At 46.4% G+C, this 27,440-nt stretch overlaps 1 protein-coding gene across 2 annotated transcripts in view; it reads left to right on the top strand.

Annotated features, from left to right (window-relative positions):
- The window catches only part of COL1A1 (collagen type I alpha 1 chain), a 45,854-nt gene extending 18,414 nt beyond the window's left edge, over window positions 1–27,440 (top strand). The window contains exons 24-51 of one of the 2 annotated variants that reach the window (XM_081837603.1): window positions 440–493; window positions 612–710; window positions 1,532–1,585; window positions 2,633–2,686; window positions 2,798–2,851; window positions 3,330–3,383; window positions 4,810–4,854; window positions 4,964–5,062; window positions 5,956–6,063; window positions 7,350–7,457; window positions 9,126–9,179; window positions 9,359–9,412; window positions 10,926–11,033; window positions 11,130–11,183; window positions 11,976–12,029; window positions 12,994–13,155; window positions 13,964–14,071; window positions 16,676–16,783; window positions 17,463–17,516; window positions 17,678–17,785; window positions 18,823–18,876; window positions 19,302–19,409; window positions 21,166–21,219; window positions 21,381–21,488; window positions 21,585–21,867; window positions 22,749–22,939; window positions 24,058–24,300; window positions 25,424–27,440. In XM_081837603.1, coding sequence (XP_081693729.1) covers window positions 440–493; window positions 612–710; window positions 1,532–1,585; window positions 2,633–2,686; window positions 2,798–2,851; window positions 3,330–3,383; window positions 4,810–4,854; window positions 4,964–5,062; window positions 5,956–6,063; window positions 7,350–7,457; window positions 9,126–9,179; window positions 9,359–9,412; window positions 10,926–11,033; window positions 11,130–11,183; window positions 11,976–12,029; window positions 12,994–13,155; window positions 13,964–14,071; window positions 16,676–16,783; window positions 17,463–17,516; window positions 17,678–17,785; window positions 18,823–18,876; window positions 19,302–19,409; window positions 21,166–21,219; window positions 21,381–21,488; window positions 21,585–21,867; window positions 22,749–22,939; window positions 24,058–24,300; window positions 25,424–25,570 — 2,781 coding nt within the window. In that variant the 3' untranslated portion in view covers window positions 25,571–27,440. The remainder of the gene's footprint in view (window positions 1–439; window positions 494–611; window positions 711–1,531; window positions 1,586–2,632; window positions 2,687–2,797; window positions 2,852–3,329; window positions 3,384–4,809; window positions 4,855–4,963; window positions 5,063–5,955; window positions 6,064–7,349; window positions 7,458–9,125; window positions 9,180–9,358; window positions 9,413–10,925; window positions 11,034–11,129; window positions 11,184–11,975; window positions 12,030–12,993; window positions 13,156–13,963; window positions 14,072–16,675; window positions 16,784–17,462; window positions 17,517–17,677; window positions 17,786–18,822; window positions 18,877–19,301; window positions 19,410–21,165; window positions 21,220–21,380; window positions 21,489–21,584; window positions 21,868–22,748; window positions 22,940–24,057; window positions 24,301–25,423) is intronic. The other variant, XM_081837604.1, reaches the window with a different exon arrangement.

The following is a 27,440-nucleotide window of genomic DNA, read 5'->3' as shown; positions in this document are numbered from 1 at the left end:
GAACTGGAACTGATTTAAGAGAAACCAGCAATCCCTAGAATTTTTTTGGAAACAAAACAAAAGTCTTCCCCTGCCCCCTTATGAAAAAAACGCCAACTGCAAGGGACACGTTGGATTTATTAGCTACTCAGATATGCTGTACAGCTGGAGACTATTTAAGGGAAGGGCGAGGGCTTCCAGAAGAGACTCTGAGCGCAAAAGCTGTGAAGAAGCATTTAGGAGAACTGGGAATCGTTCACAAAAGAGATGCACAAGAAGGGGTTCCTATGGCAAACAGATGTTTTCAAAACAGGGGTTGTAGAGCATTTAGGAGTGACTGAGCTGAATGGGGTGGCAAAGACAGAGCAATCCTACCTTACCCTTTCTAGGTCACAAACCCTCTTTGTTATTGACCAAAGGATGTTTCCTAACTCTCCTTCCTTTTCCCTGCCACCTGTAGGGTCTGACTGGTAGCCCTGGAAGCCCTGGCCCCGATGGCAAGACTGGACCCACTGTGAGTAGCAACAGGATGGCATTCTTCATTTTTTTACTTTGCTCAGAAAGGAATTGTTTTTTAAAAACACACACACACACACACAAAAACACTTATGGGCTTTTTCGTCTCCTAATAGGGCCCTGCTGGTCAAGATGGCCGCCCCGGACCTGCAGGTCCACCTGGTGCAAGAGGTCAAGCTGGTGTCATGGGATTCCCTGGACCTAAAGGCGCTGCTGTAAGTAACTGCTTCCTTTTCCTGAATCTCATGCTCCCTTGGATGAAAATTCAAGGATGGCAAAATCCAGCTTTCTCCTCGCAGTGCCCAGTCTTTGCTTGAAGTTCAGCTTGCAGTGTTGCCATGAAAATGGCAGAACTTCATTTCAGGACTTCCTGAAATGGCTGCCTTCAAGTCTGCATGAAATAACGGCTGGCAATGCCTGTAACTGCAAGCTCCTCCTAGCTGCCCTCCTTACGTTTTTGAGCAACTAGAGGGACAACCCCCCCCCCAAAAAAAAACCTCTGGGTGTTTATAAAGACCAAAATTGTTGGTCATTTCTGTTCTTTGTTGTGGTTCTGCATCTGCAGTTCCTGCCATGGGGCATCAGCATGGTTTCATGGTTTAGATGGCTCCCTTTCCCGAACTGAATCTTCATTTCTTGTATTGGACCTTAGAATTAAGCAGATCATTGCAGTGATTCTGTTCTGGGTATGTGGTAAAACAGTTGCAGTCCAAGGATTCAGTATGAGCAGTGGGCACACAAGACAAGTTATGGCTCCTTGTTCATTATTGTTTTGCAAAATAAAGCTACCCTTCAGCCAAAAATCATTCCCAAGAATGCAGCAACATGCAGGCGCTGTGGTTTCCCCATAAATGGTTGTATCCATTTGTGGTCCAAATTCTGAACACAGCATAAACATGCCCTGGATTTGACTCATTCTAGTATGACCCGAAGAGTGCAATGGAGTCCCACTGCTACGAATATCTTCTTGCTCACTGCTTGTCAAATTGTCAATCCTGTCTCTGAAATGACCCCCTTTGTCCCCTTCTTCTTCTAGGGTGAGCCCGGCAAACCTGGCGAGAGAGGTGCTCCTGGACCTACTGGTGCTGTTGTAAGTATTTTGCTTAATGCCCTCTGCAGCCAGGTTCAGATATGGCTTTGCATCTGCATGGGAATTTTTAGGTGAAAGCAAGAAATCTTGGGCACTTGTTCGCTATAGCAAGCCCCGTCGCAGCAAGGAGATGGATTTGACACCAAGACACTATATAGATGTCAGGGGCTGGTCTGGATTAGAAGACTGGGGGATGCAATTGCAGGAAGATCAGTTCCTAACAGAAGAGGAGGGGAAATATTTGACCCCGCCTGCTTCCAGCGTTTCCAGAAGCAGAGAGACAGGCAGACACAGAAGCTGCACAGTTAGAGAGGAGCTACCCAGGTATGAGATAGTAGCTAAGCAACCAGAAGGGAGGGAGCAGCTGGGCGATACATCAATCGAGAGTGGGGGGATGACACCCTCCTTCCCCCCAAACTCGGAGGTCCGGGCGTGTCAGAAACGCAGGGGGGGGGACTTCCTGTTGGCACACTTCTTGCTGCGGAAGTGGGGAGGAGTCAGAGTATGCAACTGATATCCTTGCCTGTTTTTGCTGGTAACAGAATGCTGTAATAAAAGGACTATAAATCTACCAAACACTCATTAATTCTTATCTGTGAGCCACCGGAAGGGAGAGGGGAACTCCCATACTTGACAATAGAACATAGAAGTGATCACAACCATAGCTTTCAATCTATGTAACAGAGAAGGCTGAGAGCAGAGGGAGAGGTTGGGGACTGATACATTTGTCCTGGGCCTTTGTCCCACAAGCCAGTCAGAGAGCAGTGGAGGAGCATGCAAGGCGAAGCTCTGGGAAGGCTTTACTAAGGACAAATCACAAATGGGATGCATTTGTGTGGAGAGTCACACAAAGAAGAGCAGCGCATAGATATTAGAGGCTGCAAGTTTGACAGTGGTATAGGGTGACAAGGAAGTCAATGCAATGAATTCAGAAGATCTGGACACAGGAGTAGAAAAACGCTGAAGTGCTTTCAATGTAGGCTGTTCTCCGAAGAGTCCATCCAGATACTCTCATCTCTGCCTTTTTGATCCTCTTCTCCCCTGCAGGGTGCTCCTGGTAAAGATGGTGAAACTGGTGCCCAGGGACCCCCTGGCCCAAGTGTAAGTATGAATTCTTCCCTGATCCCACTTTCTGTACCATTGATGGCTATTGTAGGAAACCACTTTTTGAAGCCTACCAACCTTTGAACTTTCCTTTGCTTCCCACCCTAGGGCCCTGCTGGAGAAAGAGGTGAACAAGGTCCCGGTGGAGCTCCCGGATTCCAGGTAAAAAAAAAGCTTCCCATGAATAGAGGCACATACACAACTGTGTGTGTATTTTCTGCCACAGCAAAACTCCAAATTTGGAAGCCGGCTGGATGGGGAAGAAACTTCAGGGATAGCAATAAACGTTGCAAACATAGTACATTTCTGCATTTTGCATGCTTAAACCTGCTCCTTTGCTTCAGGTTTTCAGATTTCTTTGCAAATTTTCTGGAAGGAGTGGGAGGCAACAGTATAATAGTTTGACGGGCACAACATGCAAATATGTTCTTCAAATCAAGGCTTTGAAGAAGAAAAAAGGAAAGCTGGGAAATTTAACTATGCAGAAACCATGACAACAGGCATCAATGCCTGTGCTTGTGCACACACACAAAATAATTGTGGGTGATCAAATTGTAGGATAGATATAGCTAAGCTCTTTGAAAAGCAAGATTTCAGTTCCTAATCTAACACCTTCTCCATCTCTGGTTTTCTCTTACAGGGTCTTCCCGGTCCTGCAGGTGCCCCTGGTGAATCTGGAAAGCCTGGTGAACAGGTAAGAAATGAGGCTGCACATAGAGAAATGTGAAGAAGAGACTGGGTTCAGAGATAGGTAGTTTAGGGTCTGATCTGAGCTTGCTGGCTCCCAGTAAGCCTCACTCCACATATAGATATGGCATTTGCATCTGCCTTCCTGAATACCTTCAGACAGAATGCAGTACTTACACCATACGTAAGGATACCTTGAGGAGGAAAGACGTAAGGATACCTTGAGGAGAACCAGATGGTCAAGCTTCTCCCCACTTAGCTTCTTCTGCTCGGTTATTCACAATCTACGTGCACACACACAGCAGGGTGAGGTTTCTCCTCCTTTGAATAGTTGGAGGGAATTTCAGCAGGCAAAGTTTGCTCCTTCCATTCAGGACCATGCCACAGCAAGCTTAGAATCCCTTAGCTCGGGTGGCTTTCTTTAGAAAGGCTTCATCCACTCCTTGCAAAAAAAACCAGTACAGTGCTGGTGCTGAATCTATCCAGCAACATTCTGAGAACCACATGCACCCTTTGCATTGAATGAGTTGGAAGCTGTGTAATCACAGCAGAGTCCGTGCCATGCCTGCTTTTCGTATGACGCTTCTCTCATGCTCCCTTTGCAAAGCCAATGGACTTCCAGTTGATTGGCCAACAATAAAAATCCAGAGCACCTGCAAAGAAGTATATAGGGAGGGAGGGAAGGAAGGAAATATTTTCCTTTTGCATGACCCAATGGCCATAGAAACCTCCCATATTGTAGGCAACAGATCTGTATCTCCCCCATGTCCTTCTCCTACTAGAGATAGGGTTGATTGTTTGGACTAAAACTGGGATTTCCGGCATTCAAAGCACTGTAGATACTTGATGCTTCTTGTTGCTCAATGGGACGTTGTCTCAGTGAGGTAAAGAGATGCTGAAACGAGTGAAGTCCTTAGTTTAGGCCTAGTGACTCTTTCAGTAAGCCATTGCATTGGACACAACTTGATGATTCAAAATTCACAGGTCTTTTTGATACCCAGGAGCCCGCAATTCATGCTAAGATTCTGTGGCTGAAGTTGGCATTTTAAAAGAGTCCATCTTCAGATCCTGTCCCCATGTTTCCAATGTGCGGTTTTGGAGAAGCTGTCAAGGGAGGTTCACAATGCATACCTCCTGAAGTGTCTCCTACCAGGCAGAAGAGAATAGCTAGATGCTTCTCATCATGCTGTCCGCTTTCCTCCATGCTTTCATATGCTAGAGACCCTGCCCACACTGCACAAATCCTGCCACTTCAGACTTGAGCTGTTTCTTCTAGAATTCCATAACTCAAAGGGACCTTAAGTCCACATAGTCCTCAGCCGTGAAGCAGCAAAATCCACCCCCATTTCTGCACAGCAGGATCATCCATCAGCCCCATCTTGGATTACCTATGTCAAAGATTCATTAACCAATGATTTTTCTTCTTCTGATAGGGTGTTCCTGGTGATGTTGGTCCTCCTGGTCCCTCTGGTGCAAGAGTAAGTGAAGATCTTCTTCTCCATACTGGTCTTCCATATGTATTTTCATTGGTCCACTGCTGTTTACTGTGAGGCTGGCGTTCTAACCAGATCTCTTTCCTCCGTCTAGGGCGAGAGAGGTTTCCCCGGTGAACGTGGTGTCCAAGGCCCCCCAGGTCCTCAGGGTGCCCGTGGTTCTAATGGTGCTCCTGGTAACGATGGTGCTAAGGTAAGGGTGCATGATAGCACGTATTCCATCTCTAATTATTATTCATGTCCTTTTTCTTCCTTGAAAATATCTTGCATGACAAATATAAAAATCTATCTTGGATGCTTGGGATTTTTTCAAATGATCAGAGTTAGGTTTTGAGCCACGTAGGCAACAAAACATGTATAAATCAAGAGGTGAAGGAAACAATCTATGCCTTCTGAGGCATCCCCTGACATCTCCTGTTTTCTCAACCAAGCTGATGCACAGTGCTCACCAGCTTAAGACAGAGTGGGAGCACCTGTAGTATTTCGGGTCCTCTTATCAGCTTATGTATCTTAATAATAGTGCATCTCCACACACACACACACACACACACACACACACACACACACACGTTATAAGGATATTGGGCAAATCAGGAGTAGAGGCCCACAGCTGAGCTGTTTCATTTCACCAGGGTTGGGCTAAGTTTTGGAATCCAACCAAGCATCTGCCATGAAGCAGGACACAGCTTCCATTCTGCTACCTTATTACATTAGCCAGACCACATGGGATAAGCTCTGGGACCTTCTTTCTCCCTTCAGAACCTAGAGGCACATTTCACTCCAAGCAAGGCAACTTCTGCACCCTAAAGCAAATAAGAAAGAAATGGATTTGCCTTGGCATGGGCACGTTCAGGAATCCTTAGTATCATCTACCCAATCCCTCTGAATCACTGCCTTCCTGGGTGCAACAAGGCTCTTCTTCCCTAGCATACAGACTGAAAATCTGAAAAATAAATAAATGTTGTTTTGCAAATGTGTATGAGACAGACAGACAGAATTCAGAAGGGTTTAGGTGCTGCCATCTATGCTGGGCCTGGTATCTTAGCTCTGTTTCTGATATGTGTTTGTTTGGCTCTGCTCCTCTAGGGTGATGCCGGTGCTCCTGGTGCCCCCGGAAACCAAGGTCCTGCTGGCCTTCAGGGTATGCCTGGCGAACGTGGTGCTGCTGGTCTGCCTGGTGCCAAGGGAGACAGAGTAAGTATCTGGTCCTTGGAAACAATGCCATCAAAATGGCAGCTCACTAACTTAACCGACCTATAAAGAAGGCGAATAAGCAAACAACAATGGCAACAGCCCCCTGACTCTTCCAAATATAACCCTCCAAATAGGAGGCTTTCCCAACTTCTCCTCGTATCTCTCTCCAGCCCACTTTCACCATTACTGCAACTGTGCAGAGATAATCTTGACACAGGTCCTCATGCCCACAGATTCATATGAGGGTCATAGGGGGCCAGCGGGTGGAAGACTTAATAAAAACAGGAGGTCACTTGCAAGGCTGTTGCTGTTTTGCAGGTGGGATTTAACTGCACACCAACAAACTCAGGTTGTGCAATTGAAATGTGTTTGGTGTTGTTTGGCAACACACCCACTTCCCTCCAAAACAGGACTTGAAAGTGATAAAGAAAGTGATAGGAAAATGCACTGGGCTATTGACTAGCTTTGTAACACACCATTTCAATTGGGTGGGAAGTTTGTGGAAAAGTAACATCCGGACTTGCCTTACACTGTGTCAGGGAATTGGTCCGTCAAGCTCAGTACTCTGTCTATTTCAGCTGGCTACAGAGCTCCACCATATCTGGCTGAGACATTTCCCACTCCCAGCACATGGGATCCTTTTTTAAAAAATGAAAAGGCAGAAATCTAACCTAGGCCTTCTCCATGCAAGGCCTGTGATCTGCCCCCAGACCTTCCTCTACTTGAAGTAGACTGCTGACAGAATCGTAATGTGGGAAATAAGGAACAGGAAGATAATATTAAATTCTGCTCGCTGGTATTTAGAAACTCCCCTCCTTAAAATATCCAGTGGGCAGACGACTCTTCCCTTCTGTATGGCCAAAAGCAAGAGGATGGTTGATGCAGCCCTCCAGATGTTGCTGGGCTATAGCTGCCAGCATCCCTGACCATCATCCATGCTGGATGGGGATGAATAGAAACTCAACATCTGGAGGGGCACAGTTTCCCCACCTCTGGCTTGCAGACTTTTGCCTTCAGGGTTGGCCTAAGAGTTTGGAATGAAGGGCAGATCTCGGGGTGTTATCCAGCACCTAGTCCTTCTTCCATCAGTCTCCTTGAGATAAATTCCCTCGCGCCAAACTCGGCTTGACATCCTAATGCAGATTCTGCTAGATGGTCGGATCTCTCTCAAGACCTTCAGATATGAGACACCTTGTATCGTCAACAGAGAGTTCTTCCTCCCGGTTCTTGCACCAGCCTGTTCCTTCCTGTGCTTCATGGTCTGCTCTGTTTCTCCTTCCTCCTAGGGTGACACTGGTCCCAAAGGCGCTGATGGTGCTCCTGGCAAGGATGGACTTAGAGGATTGACTGGACCTATTGGCCCACCTGGACCTTCTGGTGCTCCTGGTGACAAGGCAAGTGCTCCACTGACTTTATGTACCTCTTTTCCAGAAAAAGGTCTAGTGATCTCCAATTGTCAGGTGTCTAGGTGCATTTTCTGGCATATTAACGAATTTGTGAATGAGCTGGGAGCTATTTGGCGTCTTCCGGCTTGGGCTTTGACGCCACTCCTTTGCAAAGCATGCAGTGGAGAGTCAGTTGGCAACTCTTTCCTGACCAGGTGTTCTGATGGCATAGGGATGCAGAGATCCAACCTGGCCCTTTCTAGTCAGCTCAGTGTCCCCACCCTACATGCTGATGGCCAGAACAAGGCAGCCATGGGGACAACCCCCTTTCCCAAGAAATTTTAAGTATGAGAACCTCAGCATTGTGTGCCCTTATTGGATCCTGATCCTGGGATTTTAGCCTATGATGACTGGCTTCATCTGAAGCCCTCAATCTCTATGAGGTCAGCTGGGCTAGGCTTGGGCAGAGAGCAAGACGCTAGTGGAATGTCACTTTATATCAGAACCTTTCTAGCTCGTGTCCACATGGACCAGAGCTGATTTGACAGGGGCTAGTTTGAAATTAAAACAGTGGCCAGCAACTAGATTCAGTGATAGGTCAATCTGGAGTGGAGCACTGGGGAGAAGAGCTTAGCCCCTTCCTCCTCACCTTATTCACTTGATGCCACTTGGACACCCATCGCTGGCTGAGGCTACAACCTCCACAACAGCATCCTGCCTGTGGGAAGGACACTGGATGAAGGTTGTTGGCTGTGTAAAGAACACGTGGGGAGAAAGGGCTTCTTTTTGCCTGCAGAATTGCATGGATGAGAGCGATGGGCCGACAGGTGATCATCTGCAGGTCACATTGTCTCACAGGCCACCCTGACTACGTAGTTAAAGGATTTTCCCAGCTCAACCTGCTATATTATGTATACCATTTAGGGATGCTTTCAGGTCCTACGAATAGGCTAGGCTGAAAGGTATGGACATGACCAGCCTTCTAGTCTCCCCTCTGCAGCCTCATACAATCCAAGCACCATTGATCCATCTAGCTTAGTATTGTCCACAATGAGTGGCACCACCTCTCCAGGGTTTCAGGCAGGTATCAAGGATCAACCCTTTGGAGGACCTTTGCTTACAGAGGATGTGCTCTACTACTGAGCTATGATCTTTCCCCATCCTTCCCCAATTTTGTTCTTCCAGCTTGTCACTAATAAGCGTTCCCCCTCCTGTTTTCGTACCATAAAACTCAATGGCTCTCTCACTCTCTGCTAGATATGAAGGCAAACAGTTCATGTTTTTGAATTCACATGTTGAACTTAGGCTTCCATGCGAGGCAGTGTGTACATGATTAGAAAAAGAGGCATTTATCCAACCTGGTGAGAGTAGCAAGGTCTAAGAGAGGAACGTAACTAACCAGTAGGATTCTGCAGCTTTAGATCACAGATTTGTAGAATTGGAAGAGGGACCACAAGGGTCATCTTGTGTACAACCTTCTGTGATGCAGGAATCTTTCATCCAATGTGGGGCTCAAACCTACAACCCTGGGATTCAGAGTCTCATGTTCGACTGACTGAGCTATGCATCCTGGGATTTTTTGGTGCTTTTTTCCTACTTGTGTTACAGCACCTTTCATGGTTCTTCCTGGTTCCCTGGAGCTTAACCTCATCTCTGTTTCTTTTCTTCCTCAACCAGGGTGAAGCTGGTCCTGCTGGTCCTGCTGGTCCCACCGGTGCTCGTGGTGCTCCCGTAAGTACTTTCTTTTCCATCCTAGAAACACAGAATTGCAGAGTTGGAAGGTACCCTAAGGGTTATCTAGTCCAACCCCCCTGCAACGCAGGGATCTCATTCTTATCACCTTCTCTTGTCCTTTGACCCTTCCTCTCATCACCACTGACCAAATGCATTTGTCTCTTTTTCCTTCCCAGGGAGATCGTGGTGAGCCTGGCCCTGCCGGACCCGCTGGATTTGCCGGCCCCCCTGTGAGTATGATGACAAGTGTTCAGTTCTCATCAAACTGTTGATTCATTGCATGTTGGGTATCAGGTGCAGGGTGGACAATCCTTCCATGTTGGTGCACATTGTGGCAAACAAGCGACAACAGTTGACAGGCAAGGTTGGTGACCAGAAGCACCTGTAGATTGTTATCAAGTGATCTCTGGTAGGAGAAAGTTATACGTTCCAGGCATTGCAATTCCTCAGTTAGCAGCGCTCTTAAAGTAAAGAAAATAGTCCCAATTTGGGGTATATTCATAGAATCATAGAACTGTAGGGTTGGAAGAAACGCCAAGGGTCTTCTAGTCCAACCCCCTGCAATACAGGGATCTCGGCTAAAGCATCCATGACAGATGGCCATCCAACCTCTGCTTAAAAACCTCCAAGGAAGGAGAGTTCACCACCTTCCCAGGGAGACCTTTCCACTGTAGAACAACTCTTACTGTCAGGTTTTTCCTGATGTTTAGTTGGAATCTCCTCTCTTGTAACTTGAAGCCATTGATTCAAGTCCTACCCTTCAAAGCAGGAGAAAGCAAGCTTCCTCCATCTTCCACGTGACAGCCCTTGAGATATTTGAAGATGGCTATCATACCTTCTCTCAGCCTCCTCTTTCCCAGGCTAAACATACACAGTTCCTTCAACTGTTCCTCATAAGGCTTGGGAGAACAATTCAGTTCTCCCTTACCTTCCTCCTAACTACAGCAATCAAGCAGGCATTAATTAGTGCACTGTTGGGTGTTGGGATGGCAAATTCAACCCAGCAGTGCCTTTTGCAGTGCCTTATGCCACTTTCACCACTTTCATTGCCACCTTGAGGTCCTTTGGAGAACAAGGTGGGGTACGATTAAAATAAATAAAATAGGAGCCCAGACAACAATCCTCCATGTCCTACTTGAATCCATTTTAGGAGTATTTTCCAGAACTGGGTGAACTTGAGTGTAGTGCTACTAAAGAACTGGGTCAGTCAAGACAGTAAATCACAAGTTGATTTGGCTTCCATGCTGTTTCTTGACGACATATGGATCTGCCAGTTGCTTTGCAAGTGCTCATCCTGTTTGTCCTCCCAACAAATCCCCTGAGGTTGATTAAACTGTGAGAAAGGTATGCTTGAACCCAAAGCTGAGGAGTGGGCATTCGAACCTGGATTTCCCTATGTCCCAAGCTGAACTGCAACCGGGTTGACTCCACTATGTAACTGAGAGAGACTGGGAACTGTATCTCCCAAACCTGATAGAGAACCCTCCTCTCCATTTGCACTCTCCCCGTTCCAGGTTGAGCAAACCTTGCTTCTCATGCTGCCTCTTCCTGTTTGATTCACACCTGGCAGGTTATCAGAAGCAATGTGGTCCAACCTCCCCTGGCACAATGAGATTCTTTAGTCAGATGTACTTGGACAATGCAGAGAAAGATCCATTAATACCTTCCATCTTAAGTAGATACGTCTTTCCTTTTCCATCCTTCTGTAACTCACCACCACCTGCTCTGTTCTTACCTCTGCAGGGTGCTGATGGACAACCTGGTGCTAAAGGTGAACAAGGTGATGCTGGTGCTAAAGGCGATGCTGGTCCTCCCGGACCTGCTGGTGCCACTGGACCTCCCGGACCCGCTGTAAGTGATCCTCTTGTTGCACCCCAATCTCTTTTGTGAACCCATCACCTTCCATCAGCCTTTGGCTTAACGCTGTCTCCCTCCTGCCTGTTGCAGGGTGCTGTTGGTGCTCCTGGACCCAAAGGTGCTCGTGGAAGTGCAGGACCCCCTGTGAGTACCTCCTTCTTCTGCATTCTTAAGCTGGGTGCGAGTCAAAAATGCATTCATGTTCGAAACTCAGAGTTTTCACATCCTAAGGAAATCGCTCCCAGTTCATCACCCTAGGACATTTAAAGCAGATCGTGGGTTAGAAAAGTAATGCAGCTCTCGGCTGCAGCAGTGGGCTGCAGAAATGAACCACAGAAGGGATCGTGCAACCTCTGCCCAGAAAGATCACAGTCTATGCAAGGTGGGCAAGACAGGGCTCTTTAGCACCTGATCCAAAATAGTTAATCGGTATTCATAGCAGACCAGCTACGCCGTGGTGAGGAAAAGTCTCTGTGTATGTTCAGAGGCTCTCACTAGCTAGCCTAAACCCATCTAACACACAGCAAGGGGGAGGGGAAATCACATTCCTGAGCTTGCCACTGGCAGGTTTCAGGCTGAAATTAAGCATGAGCTGATTGCAATGCAATTAACCTCGATCACATAATCCAAACTGGTTTGGCTGCATGATGTATGAGGATCTCTAGCTGGTAGAAACAAATAATAAAATAAAATTCACATCCTTTTTCTGCATACCCAGAAGCAGTAGTGACAAGATGCTAGAAGAGCTGAGTATCATTATCTTTCTGTGGCAAGGAGCTTTGGCATTGCAAAGAGATTGCCGAACTGAGAAATTAAGACGAAATCCATTGCAGGATCCTACTGAGTGGGGAATCTGTGTTAGAATCACACGTACAGTTCCTGCTTGGTATGGGAGGAGTTATTGAAAAGGAACCTTCTCTTCCGTTCCTTTCATAGGGTGCTACTGGATTCCCCGGAGCTGCTGGAAGAGTCGGACCCCCTGGCCCATCTGTAAGTACCCAACCACAAAACACACACATGCCGGCATTGTGGGCAACAATTTAGAAAGCTGTTACACAACCCCCTGGTGGCTGGTGGTGGGAGAGGATGCTCAGTAGGAAGTCCCTTAGAGCCTACATTAGAGGACCTACAAAGATATATGTTGACTCCCTTGGAAGCAGAGAGGATGGGAAAAGAGGGCCATAAGGTAGAAAAGATACAGATTGAGAATAGTGCTGAATCAATTCATATCTAAATATATACAATGGTTTTAGTCCGAACCAGAAGCATTCCTTATAGAATTGGAAAAGTTGGAAGGGACCACAAGAGTGATCTAGTCCAACCCCCTTCAAGTAGTCTTTGTACATCCACTTTTATTTTTATACTCCCCAAGTTTGCAAACTGGATATCCAGGGTTTTCCCCCCAAATTTTTAGCCCCATCCCCCCCCCACAATAAAAAAAATCCAGTCTTCAGACATAGCAGAAATTGTTGGGCCTTATGGATTATTATGGCACACAAGAATCTCTAAGTATGTTTATACCACTATCTTAATGGCCATTCCTTCTTCGTGGAATTGCAGCTGGGGAGGAGAGGCCAAGGATCTTTTAGCATTAAGTTCTCAGCATCCTCGCCGAAACTGCAGTCCACAGGATTTGCTGGAGCAAACCACGGCATTTAAATGACGCTGTCACATAAGCATGGGCAGGCTTTTCGTTTCAGTTTGCTCTACTTGGAGCTGCACCTGATTCGAAATGCGGTGGCCCAAGCTTTTGGCTGTCTCTAGGAACAGGCACCCCAACGCAAAAACTAGCTGGTGGGGTGGAAACTCCACATTCTCAGTGACCTACTAGAACCTCACTGGGGTGGGGTGGGAGTCCTTCAAAGATGCTTCATTTGGGGGCCACTGTTCCCAAACTCAACACACGGCCTGTGAGTGTCATTGATTTCCTTGTCCTCTTTTCTTTCCCCCAAAGGGTAACATCGGCCTTCCCGGCCCCCCAGGCCCTGGTGGAAAGGAAGGTGCCAAAGGACCCCGTGGTGAGACTGGACCTGCTGGACGCCCTGGTGAAGCTGGACCTGCTGGCCCACCCGGACCTCCTGGCGAGAAGGGCTCTCCTGGTTCCGATGGACCTGCTGTAAGTAAATGCCACCTCTTACCTTTCATTCCTCTTGAACGGGGTTGCTTGAGCCAAAGTTGGGCTCCCCCTCCAAGGGGTTATCTTCTTGTCACAACATCTGGCTCCCTGATGGCAGCCCAGCTGCCATGTTGACGATTTTTCTGCCTTAAATTGGTTTTGGAATTTCCCACTGCTTGTGCAGATCTTTATGGCTGCACCTCTTCAGTGGCGATGTTCTAGTGAGCATCGTTGAAATGCCACATAATGGCTTCCTACATTAGATACCAGACCCATTAGTTCAGATTGTTGCTTGCCAAGTGTTTGTTTTTTTTAAAATGTGGGATGTTTTTCAGTAGAAAAGGTAGTCCTTGCCATGCGTGGTCACACTTTGCTTAAAGAGAGCCTGAAGAAAAATCCCCTAGCCAGCCAAGATACAACAAGGTGTGGGTTCCTTTAGGCAAGGGTAGAAAGCCCCCTGGGCATTACTCACAACGTAGAGTGGAGTCAGGACATCCAACAGTTCTTCTCCTTCAAGCAAGCCCACCATGTTCTTATTTCCCAGCCTGTCTGGGGTCTTTGTTCTTCTTTGGCCATCACTTGTAGCTGAGTAAGATTGTCTTCCATAAACACGGTTTAACAGTGAGTCTGTAAGTGACCGTGGAGGCCAATTCTGGATCCACACGTCCTTCCGCAGTGTCTGGGTTATGCCCAGCTCGCCTCCAACGCTTTTGCAGTGCAGCACAATGCTGGCAAAAACGAAATGTGTTTTTCTAGCCAGGATCTTCTCTGTCGACATGTCATGCTCATGTCCATTTTCCTCCTTTAGGGTGCACCTGGTACTCCTGGCCCACAAGGTATTGCTGGACAGCGTGGTGTGGTCGGTCTTCCTGGACAAAGAGGCGAGAGAGGTTTCCCTGGTCTTCCCGGACCATCTGTGAGTGCTCCCCTTCAGCTCTTCTCTGACAACTCTGCGCAGAAAGTCTGGCTTCAGTTTCCTTCTGGGGCTGATGTTTGTGGGCTGGGGAACAGTGAGGAAATGTTTATTTGAGGGGGGATGTTTCTTAAGTGGACTCAGCCGCATAGAAGGCTGAAAACGCAAGGATACATAAAAGCAAAATAGACACACACACCCTGAGTCTAACTGGAATCTATGACCCAAGTATACCCAGCGCCCGCAATTAGAAGTTTAGTTATCAATTGGCAAAACACTTGATTGCATCAACTCCGAAGGTGCAAGAATCTAGCTAGCTGAACAGGTCCTTCTTCAGACCTGTGATCTGTCCCAGCAGTTGCAGCAGCAGTGCACCATGCCTCCTCCAACCCATTTACCCCCCCCCCCAACACCTTGGGACATGGTGCATGCAAGCAACCAGTGACTTTTCCTGCGTGTCATGTCCGGCTGCTCCTGTCCCTTTAAGCCCCTCCTCATCCTTGGAGACAGTGCAGGAGGGGACAGAGGAGATTCAATTCCCTGCAGCTGTTCCCCTGTCTCTGACTGCCCAGCCACTTCCTTTCTCCGCTGCCTCTTTGGTGGCACAGAACATCACAGATAACTGGCCCTTCCCCCTGGATCATTCTCCTCCTCTGCCCTTCCCTTCAGACTCCCGCCTCTCCCTGACAATATACTTCAGTGTCTGATGACTCAGCCTGAAGTCTATGCTTGGCATACGAGGCCCAAAGAACAGGAGGAAGCACAGCAAAGTTTCAATTTGAGTTGCTGGTTCAGGTTTAGCCTTCAGCACTCTTGTGCTAAACACATTTATATGGAAGTCAGCATCAGCGGTACATCTGCAGATACGAGGGATTTGGGTCGCAGCTCGGGTCTCAAAGCAAGGCTTCTTTTCATCCTTGTGCTGCTCTTTGTTTCTGCTCCTAATATAATGCATAATAACTATGGGCTCTGTCATTGTTTTCCTTAGTGGCAGTATGAGTGTGCATTAACCCAGATAATCGCTTTTGTTTCCTCCAAGGCCAAGAATGAAAATAAAATAAAAGGTCAATATCATTATCCTGTAGAAACAGAGCAACATGTTTTCCATATTGCATCTATGGGCTTACCTACACTTAGCTTTTGCCCCGGGCTTTCTTAGGCACAAGTCCTGCACTTTAAAGCTCTGTATTCCCCAGGAAAACCTGCTCTTTAAAGCTGAATCGGAACAAACAGCAATTCAGGTTTTCTGTAGATTGCTGTTTGCTCCAATTCAGCAGTTCGGAGTGGGTTTTTGCAAGGAAAGCACAAGGACAACAAAATGCTCTAACACAGAGATTTGAAATGAGGACCTGTGCCCAGAAACACGGCCCAAAAGGAAGTCTGGATGAGCTAAGACAAAGCACTGTTTATTAATTTAGCTTGCTCACAAATACCTGCACAGCCCCTGGCCGAATTGCTGAAAAGTGAAGGCTAAACCCTGGAATTCAGTTCCAAATCTTCCCTACCTCATCAAAAAGACTTATCATTCAACCACAAGTTCTGTGAATTGTCAAAAGTAAGAAACATTTCTAGGGAATCCTGTTGATCATATTAAATGTAAGCCCTGAGACAGGACGTCCTGAAAGATGTAGTAACATTCATCTGTTCAGGTTTTTAATCTGAGCATCTTGCTAGGCCTTTGAAATGCATTTGGCATGTTTTCTGTGTTTTAAGGGCAGGTGTTTGTTTGTTTTTGAGGAGTGCAGCTGTTTCTTAGAAGCAGCTCACAAATTTTTGCAATTCTGTTTTAAAAGAACCATCCACAGCTTCCCCAGAACAGAAAAAACCCCACAGTTGTGTGTACTGGAAATGAAAAGAATTCGGGGGGGGGGAACGTTCTCAAACAAGTTCTTCTAGCTCAAACTTGTTTTCAAATCTTGACTCTGTCCTCTCTTAATGAGGATTTGTCTCACAGCCTAGACTGCTAAAGATGTAGTTGGATTAAGGGGTATAGGATAGGGGACAAAGTGGGGAGGAGTTAAAATATTGAACTTAGTCAGTTATAACTTAATATTGTTGCCTTAAGCATTGATCAAGAAGACAAAAAAAAATGGTTTTGCAAAGTGTTTTATAAATCTCAGTTTTCAAAGCTGAAACAGATTCAATTTGTAAAATGTAAAATGCAATTCTGGTTTGAAAAAACTTCCTGGAGTCTCAATACCAGGAAGTGAGCGAGCTTTCATAAATAGAACAGTGCTCTGGGTTCTGCGGTATCTAGGAAAGTGATGTAAGCCTTACAGAACAAAACTCCATAGAAATCTATTATCTGAGACTAGCCCATGCTTTATAGAACAGATGCTTCCCCAGTTTTGAAATGCAGAGCTATATATTTCAAGTGATATAGAACCCTGTGCATTGAAAGTTCTACTTTAGTGCTTTCTGGGATCCCAGGGAACAGAGTTCAAACTCTGCCTGGACTAGGCTCCTTCTTTCGCTCTTTTTAACTGTAGTTAACCGTGGTCAAGCATGATGTGTGAATGCGATTCCTCTCCTGCTGTCTTCCTCCCACCTCCTTCTGTATCTCAACAACTGGATTCTTTTTGTTCTAAATGGGACTGATCTCCACAGGGCGAGCCTGGCAAACAAGGCCCATCTGGTCCTTCTGGTGAACGCGGTCCTCCCGGCCCAATGGGACCACCTGGCTTGGCCGGACCCCCTGGTGAATCTGGACGTGAGGCAAGTCTTCCAGTTTCCCTTAGCATCTCCTGTTCAAGCAAGGGTGTTCAAGCAGGCTGCTGCCTGAGACCTTGGAGATATGGTGCCCGATTGTTTTTTTCCTTACAGAGGATAGACAATACTGCTAGATAGACCAGTAGTCCTCCTCAGTTAATAATAATAATAATAATAATAATAATAATAATAATAATAATAATTTATTATTTATACCCCACCCATTTGGCTGGGTTTCCCCAGCCACTCTGGGCGGCTTCCAACAAAATATAAAAATACAGTAATGCATCAAACATCAAAAGCTTCCCTAAACAGGGCTGCCTTCAGATGTCTTCTAAAAGTCTGGTAGTTGTTGTTTTCTTTGACATCTGGTGGGAGAGCGTTCCACAGGGTGGGTGTCACTACCGAAAAGGCCCTCTACCTGGTTCCCTGTAACTTGGCTTCTCACAATGAGGGAACCGCCAGAAGGCCCTCAGCGCTGGACTTCAGTGTTCAGGTAGAACGACATATGGCAACTTCGTATGTCTGTAAATCCTTACTAGTAGATTTGCGTTGAATGATATAGTTCAGTTACAGAGCTGAATAGTTTTAAATCAGTTCTAGATCCCCCATTGGTAGCTAGAGAGTTCTAGAGTTTCAACGCCGCCGTGATCTCAGTCTCACCATCTTTCTTCTTGATTGACAGGGCTCTCCTGGTGCCGAAGGTGCTCCCGGTCGCGATGGTGCTGCTGGTCCCAAGGTGAGTTGAACATGCATGTGTGTATGCAGCAGGTGTCCGGAACGGGCCGGTGTCGCAAGACCCGGGTCCGATAACTTTGCAAAACGAAAGACATGATTTCACAAACGCACACCGGTTCTGAGCTTTGATCACCTCTTCTTGCCTCTCCCTTTCCCAAACAGGGTGATCGTGGTGAGACTGGCCCAGCTGGTGCCCCTGGCGCTCCCGGTGCCCCTGGGGCCCCTGGCCCAGTTGGCCCTGCTGGCAAGAATGGCGACCGCGGAGAGACTGTAAGTGGCGCTTCCTTTCCTTCTGCTACAACGCAAAACGTGGCAGGCGGGTGGGAGTTTTCTGAATCCTTCATTTTTCCAAATCCCACTAGGCCACATATATGTAAACCGACTTATTTCAGATCAGTGGATCTGAAATAATGCCAGTCATTCACAACTTTCCGTTTTCACAATCAGTAAAGATGCAGGCAAGATGGGTATCCCTTTGCAGATGAGGTAGGCATACTCTCCACACCCGGTTTCAGGATCTTACATATTTCAGGAGCGTGCCTTCGTACCTAATTAACGTGGAACACTTCTGGTCCTGTGCTCACATTCGCTAAAGGGGCTCTCTTTCACGCTGCTTTAATTAACTTGGATTGGCATCCACCTATGGCTCCTCATTTGTTAGTTCGAAATAATTACTCGAGCCATATGAGAGCACCGTGGGGGAACCTCTTCCATTACACTCTCCCCATCCTTATTGCAACTCTGCCAGAGGATTAATGAGGTCACTCATTTGTGATCTTAACGTGCTCCGATTCCACTCTCCAAGCAGGGGGTGGTAGAACCCAGGGAGCAATCTCTTCCGCTCGAATCCTGTGGAACATCCCAGGATCTCGCTAGCAAATGCAGGAATAGACAACTCCCAGATTTATTCGTTGGCGTGCTTATATCCTGCCTTTTTCGTCTTTGGAACTCGAGGCAGTCTGCGCGGGGGTTCCCAGGTGGTCCACCGTGCGAATCCTGAGCAGACCTAAAACTGCTTAGTTTCAGCAAGGTGGATGCAGCCATCTGGTGGCCATATATGCCCACCTACACATCCTAAGCATCAGGCTGGCTGCTATAGAGAAAACACTTTATAGCTAACAATCCAACAAACAGATACTGTAGACAGATAGATGGACAGACTCTACAGACAGACTCGGGCTCTTCCTGCCGTGATTGCCCTCCCTTCCTAGGACTGGGCTCCTAAAGGAATAAGTTGCATGCTCAATTATATGCGGAATTTTAAAAGCGATGATATGTACATTTTCTCCTTTTCTCCTTCCCTCTAGGGTCCCGCTGGCCCTGCTGGTCCCGCTGGCCCTGCTGGTGCTCGTGGTCCTGCAGTAAGTTTGGGCTTTGAAAAGTCCTCTCTCTTTCTCTCTTTCTTTTCATAAAATCATAGAATTGGAAGGGGCCATAAGGGCCATCAAGTCCAACCCCCTGCAATGCAGGAATCTTTTGCCCGGCATGGGATTCGAACCCATGAGTGTGAGAGTAAGTCTCGTGCTCTACCAGCTCAGCTATATTATACTGGTAGAATATATAATATGCTATTCAATAAGGCTGAATGGATATACTTGGACACTTCCTGTCTGTATGATCTCTGCTACCTTTGCCTTATGGTTGAAATACAACTGGAAATAAGCACTCCAAGTTCATATCCCGAGTTACGCAGAGTGGCTTGCTGATAGGCATTTCCTTCCTTTCTCCTTTGTGAAAGCCCAATAAGCCAATTTTTAAAAATTAAAATCTTGCTTTCCGTTTCTAGGGCCCACAAGGTGCTCGTGGTGACAAGGGTGAGACTGGCGAACAAGGTGACAGAGGAATGAAGGGTCACAGAGGATTCTCTGGTCTCCAGGGTCCCCCTGGCCCCCCTGTAAGTACCAGAAAGCTCTTTGCCATTTTTGATGTAGAGAAGCTCCAGACGTCACAGATACCCTCTGACATTTCTCAAATAGGGACGTCCTAAGGAAAAGCGGGATCAAATCAGAAACCGGGACAGCTTCTCTTAAGTCAGGGGCATCCCTGGAAAACAGGGACACCTCTTGCTTTAAGGCTTTAGTCCTCGTGAAGGAGAGAAATGTCCTCACACAAATTAGTGCCTTGCACCTCTGATCTAGAGAGCTAGAGCTTTCCTATCTCATTTCTGTGGCTTAAGACGGTCTGGAAAAGAATGAAGGACAGACCTTTCTTTCAATAGCCACAATAACTTAAATTGAGCCTCTGCATTCAGAGGAAACCTGCCTCCTTCCCCACCCTGTTTTCTGAACTCCCCAGAGGCCTGTGACTAGCCACTTTTCAGAGACAGGTGGATCTCGGTCCAGTTGTTTAATGAGCAAAAGCTACTGTCGCTTTCTGCAAGGAAATTCCACCTTTGGATACCTTTTCGATGAAACATCTAGTCGGGGGGGGGGTGGAGGAAAGAAAAGGGGGAACTTTGACATCTATTTGGCCTGTACGACTGCAGGTCCTTGAAGGGTCACCAAAGCCCTCACCCTTTAATCGGTTTCCATTTACAATTCCATCCAGATCTCCAATTGCACCAACTTACTTAATCAAAACTTGTAATTCCAGTTTTCCAACTTTTAGAGACAGAGGGCAGGCTAACAAGCAACAATTTTGTTCCTAAATTTCTTCAGCTACCCATATGTATGTTTTTCCCCTTCCCCTTACAGACGTCAGTTTTGTCACGCCATGCATTTTGCAAATAAGTGCTTGCCTGCGTTCATGCACATCCCCATTTGTTCCACGCATTCCTCCGTCCAGAAAGGCTTTGAGCCTGCCATGTGGTCGAAAGTAGCAGTGGGCCTCAGCTGTCACTCGGTGTATAGTTGTTGTCACTGAGCAATGGCCAAGGCAGGCTTGGGCCTACCTTAGCGGCAAAGAAATAAGAACTTTAAAGATGGAGGCCTTAGATTGAAGTGGCTTCCTTCGGGTCCCTCATTAACGCAGGCCACTTATTTACACAGTGGCAAGATTGGAGAAGATGTATTTAGATCTCCACACAGCCCAAAGCAATCTGCATTTGATACACATTTCTTCCTGGTCCCAAATGCGAATACAGTATGCTACCCAGTAGTTGTGACGAGCATGGGCAAGGCACATGAAAAATATGCCACAAAAATATTGCCTATCCTTCTTTCCACCCAAGACCTAGAAATCTAATTGCTGAAAGGCTTCCATTTGAGATATACCTAGTTTCCATTGTACTGAGTGAAATCTTTTTAAAAAAAAAAAAAATAGGGTTGCCATATTTCAAAAAGTAAAAACCAGGACCCCCCCCCCAAGCAATTTTTCTGTTGACTTGCCTAAGATCCAGGACAAAGTTCTGCCTTTTGGAATTTCCTCCCTGACCTCAATTCCACCTTTGAAATTCCAGTAATGTCTGGGGAAATCCAGACATATGGCAGCATAGATATCATTTTATTTTATTTTATTTTGTACTGAGTGAACCTATTGGTTCCCATTGCCACTTGGAAGAGTAGAGAAGGAACACATGTGAGATTGGCATGGACAGAAGCTAGATTGATACTTCCTCTATGTAACTGAACAGGATTGCATTTTCTGCCATTTAAATAAACCTGTTTTCCCCCAGATGATCATCAAAACTGACAATTTTTTCTTTTGTGCAGGGCTCTCCTGGTGAACAAGGTCCCTCTGGTGCTTCTGGTCCTGCTGGTCCAAGAGTAAGTATGGATTGGGCTGTAAAGCGCAGCATTTTAGCTATTAGCTATTATTGCTAGACTTCAGTCCTTCTATGCACCTGTTGTTGTTGCCGCTGCTGCTGCATTCATGTTAACAACGAAAGCTTCACTCATGGTACATTTTTGTTCTGCGTTCCTGACAGGGTCCCCCTGGCTCTTCCGGTGCCGCTGGCAAAGACGGTCTGAATGGTCTTCCCGGCCCCATTGGCCCACCTGGTCCCCGTGGTCGCACTGGTGATGTTGGTCCTGCTGTACGTATTCCTTCTCACTGTACAAAGCTCATAGTTATCAGCACAATGTGTGGATGAGATCTTTGCCTACCTACTCTTCTTCTTTTCCTTCTCCAGGGTCCTCCCGGACCTCCTGGACCACCCGGTCCCCCAGGCCCACCCAGCGGCGGCTTTGACTTCAGCTTCCTGCCCCAGCCTCCTCAGGAGAAAGCTCACGATGGTGGCCGCTACTACAGAGCTGACGATGCAAACGTGATGCGCGACCGCGACCTGGAAGTTGACACTACCCTCAAGAGCCTGTCCATGCAGATCGAGAACATCCGCAGCCCTGACGGAACCCGTAAGAACCCAGCCCGCACTTGCCGCGACCTGAAGATGTGCCACGGAGACTGGAAGAGTGGTGAGTACAGTTGGGGGGAAAACAATTCTCAGGTGCATCTCTTAAATGCCACGAATTCTCCTTTTTTCTGGACCATGTCCGTTGGCAGAATGGCTCTGCCCTGCTCTTTCCTTCCCCGTATATCAATCTTCTCACTTCCCCTCTCTTCTCTGCCATGTTGACCTTTCTTTTTCACTTGGGGATTGTTTGCACAGCCAAGCATATAGTTGTTTTCTCAGGTCCTGGGCCAGGAATGGATTTTCCACCGGAGCTGACTGGGCAGTGATTTGGGTGCCTTTTCTCACAGCCTCTTCCCTAAATAACAATGCTTGAGTCAAGCAGAACGATTAATTCTCACAAGTAGCTTCTATCTGCAGAATGTGACTTGCATTTACTTAGGTCCTAAAGGGTGAAGTGGGCCTTCTAAGTTGCTGTAGAGCTTCTAGCTCCAGCCCAGGCTCTTCTCTGGCCCCTCTCCCTTCTCCTATCCTACAAAAAAAAATATGCTTAGGAAGCAGAATGTCATTTCTTGTGTAGATAATTAATGCTGGGAAGTGATGGGGCAACCATCTATTTTATATAACACACATCCACCTCCCCCTATTCCCTGGCTCTCTGAAGTCCATCTCAGCCATACATATGTAGTTCTATTCTTTTGTTTTTAACTGTTTGCCTCCTCGTCTTATATGGAGTAAGGCTTGGGCAGATATTTTCCTGACCCACTTGGGCAAGTCTGAGAACTCATTGCATGGAGGGTGGGATCTGTGAGATGGGAAGAAGCAGGAGGGGGCAAATGGTTGGCCAGTCCCCTTTTAGATCAGGTTGGTGTAAATTGATGTGTTGTTTTGCTCCTGTGATCCGTTCTCCATCATCCCCATTCACTTGACCCCATTCCTCACCAGGCGAGTACTGGATTGACCCCAACCAAGGCTGCAACCTGGATGCCATCAAGGTCTACTGTAACATGGAGACTGGAGAGACTTGTGTCCAAGCTTCTCAGCCCACTATCCCCCAGAAGAACTGGTACATCAGCAAGAACCCCAAGGAGAAGAAGCACGTCTGGTTCGGCGAAAGCATGTCCGATGGCTTCCAGGTGAGACCAGGAATCGGTGAGGCAGCCACAGTTAACCAGCAAGTGGCTTAGCTGGGACTGCCAATCCCTTATTCCGAGCTCGGACTGGAGAGAGTTATTTCAGGGTGAGGTTTCCTCCAAGTCACCTGCTGAACTAGAATGGATATGAATTCCACATGAATTCCATTGCGGAAAGCATGTCACAGGCAGAAGAACCTGGTGACTGCTTGGTTGTTTCAGTGGAAGCTTTGGGACTGTTTAGCAAGAGGATGAAAAGATTGAGAATAGATAATCACCTTAATGCACAGGTAGGAGCGGCCTCAATGAGACTGAGAAATCCATGTCGACTTTCCATGTCTGCCATGGAATCTGCACAGATTGTAACCAGAAAGATTAAGTTGCCCATTGAGAAAGGGCCTTTTAGCTGTAAAAGGTGGAAGAGCCCTGGCATTGGCTGCCTAGGGAGGCCTGGGCATCATTGGGCTTCGTTGGAATGGGCTTGATTCACAAGGCAGAAGAAGGAACTGGATGGTGGCTTGATGTCACTTCTAACCTTTATCCAAGGATGCTGAACACAATAGATGAAAAATGGACAGGAAGGAGGGAATTTATGTTGACCAAGGCACCTCGGAGTACAATTCCTGGTGCTTGCAGAAAGTTGGACTTGATGGCTCCTCAAATCACTTCCAACTCTATGATACTTGGAAGCAAAAGGGAGAGGGGGAGATCATTGGTTAAAAGCAAGCATAGGCCAGTTTTCAAGTGATATATTCCAGAGGTTCAGCTGGGCTCAAAGGTCCCTTGACTTAGCATGCTGGAGTAGTCTAGCTCAAAGAAGCTGCAGATGGTACAACTTGGAAAAGCAGTCTGTCAAGGAGAATGTATACCTGTTGCCTCATCTATCTCTCTACATCTCATTTGTTTCCAAGCTGGATTTTGGCTCCTTAAAGAGGGCAGCAGTCAGCTTATCTGGCTTTGCCCATTACTGCATTACTTCCTGCCTCGGGCCTCTGAGCATGAAGAGAAAGCAAAGGAGCTGGTTAGATTCCTAGATGTAGCAGGGGGTGGGGTTCCTAGAGGACATGACGCGAGCGCTAACCAATTCCTTGCTTCCTCCTTCCCTCCGTCTCCAATGACAGTTCGAATATGGTGGCGAGGGATCCGACCCAGCTGACGTTTCCATTCAACTGACCTTCCTGCGGTTGATGTCCACTGAAGCTTCCCAGAACATCACCTACCACTGCAAGAACAGCGTGGCTTACATGAACGCAGAGACCGGCAACCTGCAGAATGCTCTGCTCCTCCAAGGCTCCAACGAGATCGAGATCAGAGCAGAGGGCAACAGCCGCTTCCTCTATGGAGTCCCCAAGGATGGTTGCACGGTGAGCGATTGGGTCTTTAGATGTAGCAATGAGGGGTGGGGGGTACAGTAGATTCTCTCTCTCTCTCAGACTGGAGACCTTGTGCATAAGCTGCAGTGTTTTACTCGCAGCTGGCAGGGGTGTTCACCCTCTATACCTCCTGCTAAAACCATGCTTTGGAACTGGGAGACAATCCATATAAAAACAAACGCCATATGTAAGAATGGCCAGAGGCAGGGAGAAATAGGGGTAGGCAGGTCTGGCTGAGGAAGTCAGGACTGCAGGTTGACGTCTCGGTGCTGTGATTCCTATCTATGTTTGGAAACACATACACTGGGTGCTTTTCAGTGCTGAAGCGTGGCAGATGAGGGATGGAATAGCCCTATTCAGCAGCAGAACCCTCTGAAAGATCTCAAGGCGGGGAGGCCGTGGCCCACCAGAAGTTTGTCGGACTTCAGTTCCCATCAGCTCCATGACCAGTGCTCAGGAGTGATGGGAGTTACAGTCCAATAATATCTGGAAGGCCGCAGTCTCCATACTGCTGCCATAATAAATTCTCAGAACCTGCACAGGTGTATCACGCTTAGTATAGCGGTCCCTACTTGCTTGTGCTCTTGGCATCTGTTTCGGGGACAGACTCTTGGACATTTTAGTATTTCCATTTGAAGGCACATCCTGCTTTTTGAGCCAAAAAGGCCTTCAAGGCAAGAGAGCGTCCAGATGGCTGAGTCCAGAGTAGCTTAAATCCACCAGAAGACAGTGATAGATCAGATGGTGTGACTGCTCCCCCTGGCTATTCATGGTGGCTTCCTCTGGACTTAAGGACCTGGATTCTGGTCATGCAGAAGATAGACCATAACATACCCTCCAACTTCTATGTTGGTTCTGCCTCTTCTCTCACAGTGCCCTGAATCCCTGAAGTTCTAAATGCCAGATTAATTATGTGTTCCAGTGGCACAATGGGATGGGCATCCAGGGTGGGGAAGGCAGGAGCCAGCTTTTAGGAGCACAGTTGACCAGGGAGAAAGTTCAGGTCGGATGTGGGGAGGGGGTGTCATTCCTCTGTACTCGGAAGCTTCAAAAGTCTATGGAGCCAAAAACAAAATTCTGATTTCTAAATTCTGATTTTTCCCTCCCTCTGCAGCGTCACACTGGCAGTTGGGACAAGACAGTCATCGAATACAAGACAACAAAAACTTCCCGGTTGCCCATCATTGATGTGGCTCCCATGGACATTGGTGGCAGAGACCAGGAATTCGGCTTTGAGATTGGACCAGTCTGCTTCTTGTAAACCCAAAAGGAAACCTGACAGTTTAAAAAATAAAATAAAAAACAGCCAAAAAAGAAGGAAATTTCACATGGACTTGAATTTGTGTCTTTTTCTATCCATCATCTCTAAAACTATTTTTGTTTCCGTTAAAAAAAAAACCAAAAAAAGCATTAAACCAAAAAAATAAAAATAAATGACTTTTCAAAAATAATTAAGGAAGTGCATCCACTTGCTTGACTTTATTATTATTATTAAAATCCCCAAAGACAGAATGGTTTGATTTTATCTTCTTCTTTAAAAAAAAAAAAGAACAAGTAAAATTGTGGGACCAATATTTGTACATTCCAAAAATACATATATAAAAACCATACAAAATGACAAAATCAGTCGAAACCAAGCAACACCTGAAATACATCTGTATGAAAATCTGGTGTGTGTTTTTTTCTTCCTGGCAGCAATCAGAGCAATACTAAACTTAGTGGTAGAACCTGCCCATCACAAGCCCATCAAAAATAACCTCCCCTCCTCTCAGCCCAGAGCTGTGATAATAAATAAATCCCAAAATCTACCCATAGACCATCTTTCTCTGCCGGTACCTGATAGAAAGAGATTTATCTTTCTCTCTCTTTTTTATTTTTACTCGGAGCAATGCCACTGAAAAGATGATTCTTTCAGCCATTTTAAATGTACATTTTTTTTCAGTTTTGTTCAGTCGGCAACAGGGATAAATTTGGCGAAGTTATCATAAAAAAAAAGGTGTGGCACTGAGTGGTTTTTCGAAACAGAAACCTGTTTGAAGGAAAAGAACAGGTGATAGTGCCTGTCCCTCTCAGAGACATCAGGTAGAGGGGGGGAAAGACAGGTTTAAGAGCTTTAATTATTTTGTCAGTGAGCAACTGAAGGGAAAAAATGGCCAATAATACCAGAAAGCAGAGAAAATGTAATGTTTAAATGTATATTATTGTTGTATGGATGGCTACCTCACCATTGTCTTTTTCAAGTTCTTTGGGGTAGTTTTGGGGTCTTTTTTTTAATACTAGCATCAGCTTGCATGGAGGGGGGGCGAAGAAACTGGGCAGAGTTTCAGGTTTAGATAAAGGTGCTACCTGTGTCTTTCATATTTCTTTTTTTTTTTTTAGTCTGCTATGTTAATAAATTTCAGGTCCCATGAACTTTTTTTTTTTTTTTTGAGGTGACGAAACCTAGAAAAACCTCGCCCCGAGCACAGCTTTGCTGAAAAGGGGGCCATTTGGTGCTATAGAAATGAGATTATTGGAGGGGGAAAGCAAACTGGATGCCTTGCTGCCCAGAGATACTTGTGAATTTTTTCTTTCAAAAGGTGCTATTTCTTTTTTAACAAGCAAAAATAATAATTAAAAAAATCGAGGATGAGGAAAAAAATAAATCAAACATTGCTACAAGGGATCAAGGTCTCAGCGGTTTCTGTCTTTCTCTTGTAAAGCAGGTGGATTCTCTTTTGGCTTGTATTTTCTCCCCCATTCCCTCAGTTCTTCCCCCCCATCACCACCTCTCTCTCTTTTTCTCTCTTTCTTCCATCTTTCGTCCCATCCCACAAGCAAACACTTTTGTTCATCGCCCTCCCTCGCTGCTGATTCATTCTTCCCTTTCTTATCCACCTCTTTCTCTTCAGCTCTGCCAACATCACCCCTCATCTCTCTTTTTCTTTCCCCCCTTCCTCTACTTTCTGTCTTTCGTTGCGTTTCCGACTCGAGCAAAAAACCCCCATAATTCCTCTCTTTCTCACAAGAGGCAGATGTTGTAGGGAGTGTGAGCGGCCGAAGATTCTGTACCTATTTTGTATATGTATAATAATTTGAGATGTTTTTAATTATTTTGACTGCTGAAATAAAGCATGTGAAATGATCCAACA

This window comes from Podarcis erhardii (genome assembly GCF_964252035.2).
Source record: "Podarcis erhardii genome assembly, chromosome: 13".
In the NCBI taxonomy this organism is placed as follows: Eukaryota; Metazoa; Chordata; class Lepidosauria; order Squamata; family Lacertidae; genus Podarcis; species Podarcis erhardii.
The sequence above is the reverse complement of the archived record's forward strand: the minus strand, read 5'-3'. Positions and strand labels throughout refer to the sequence as shown.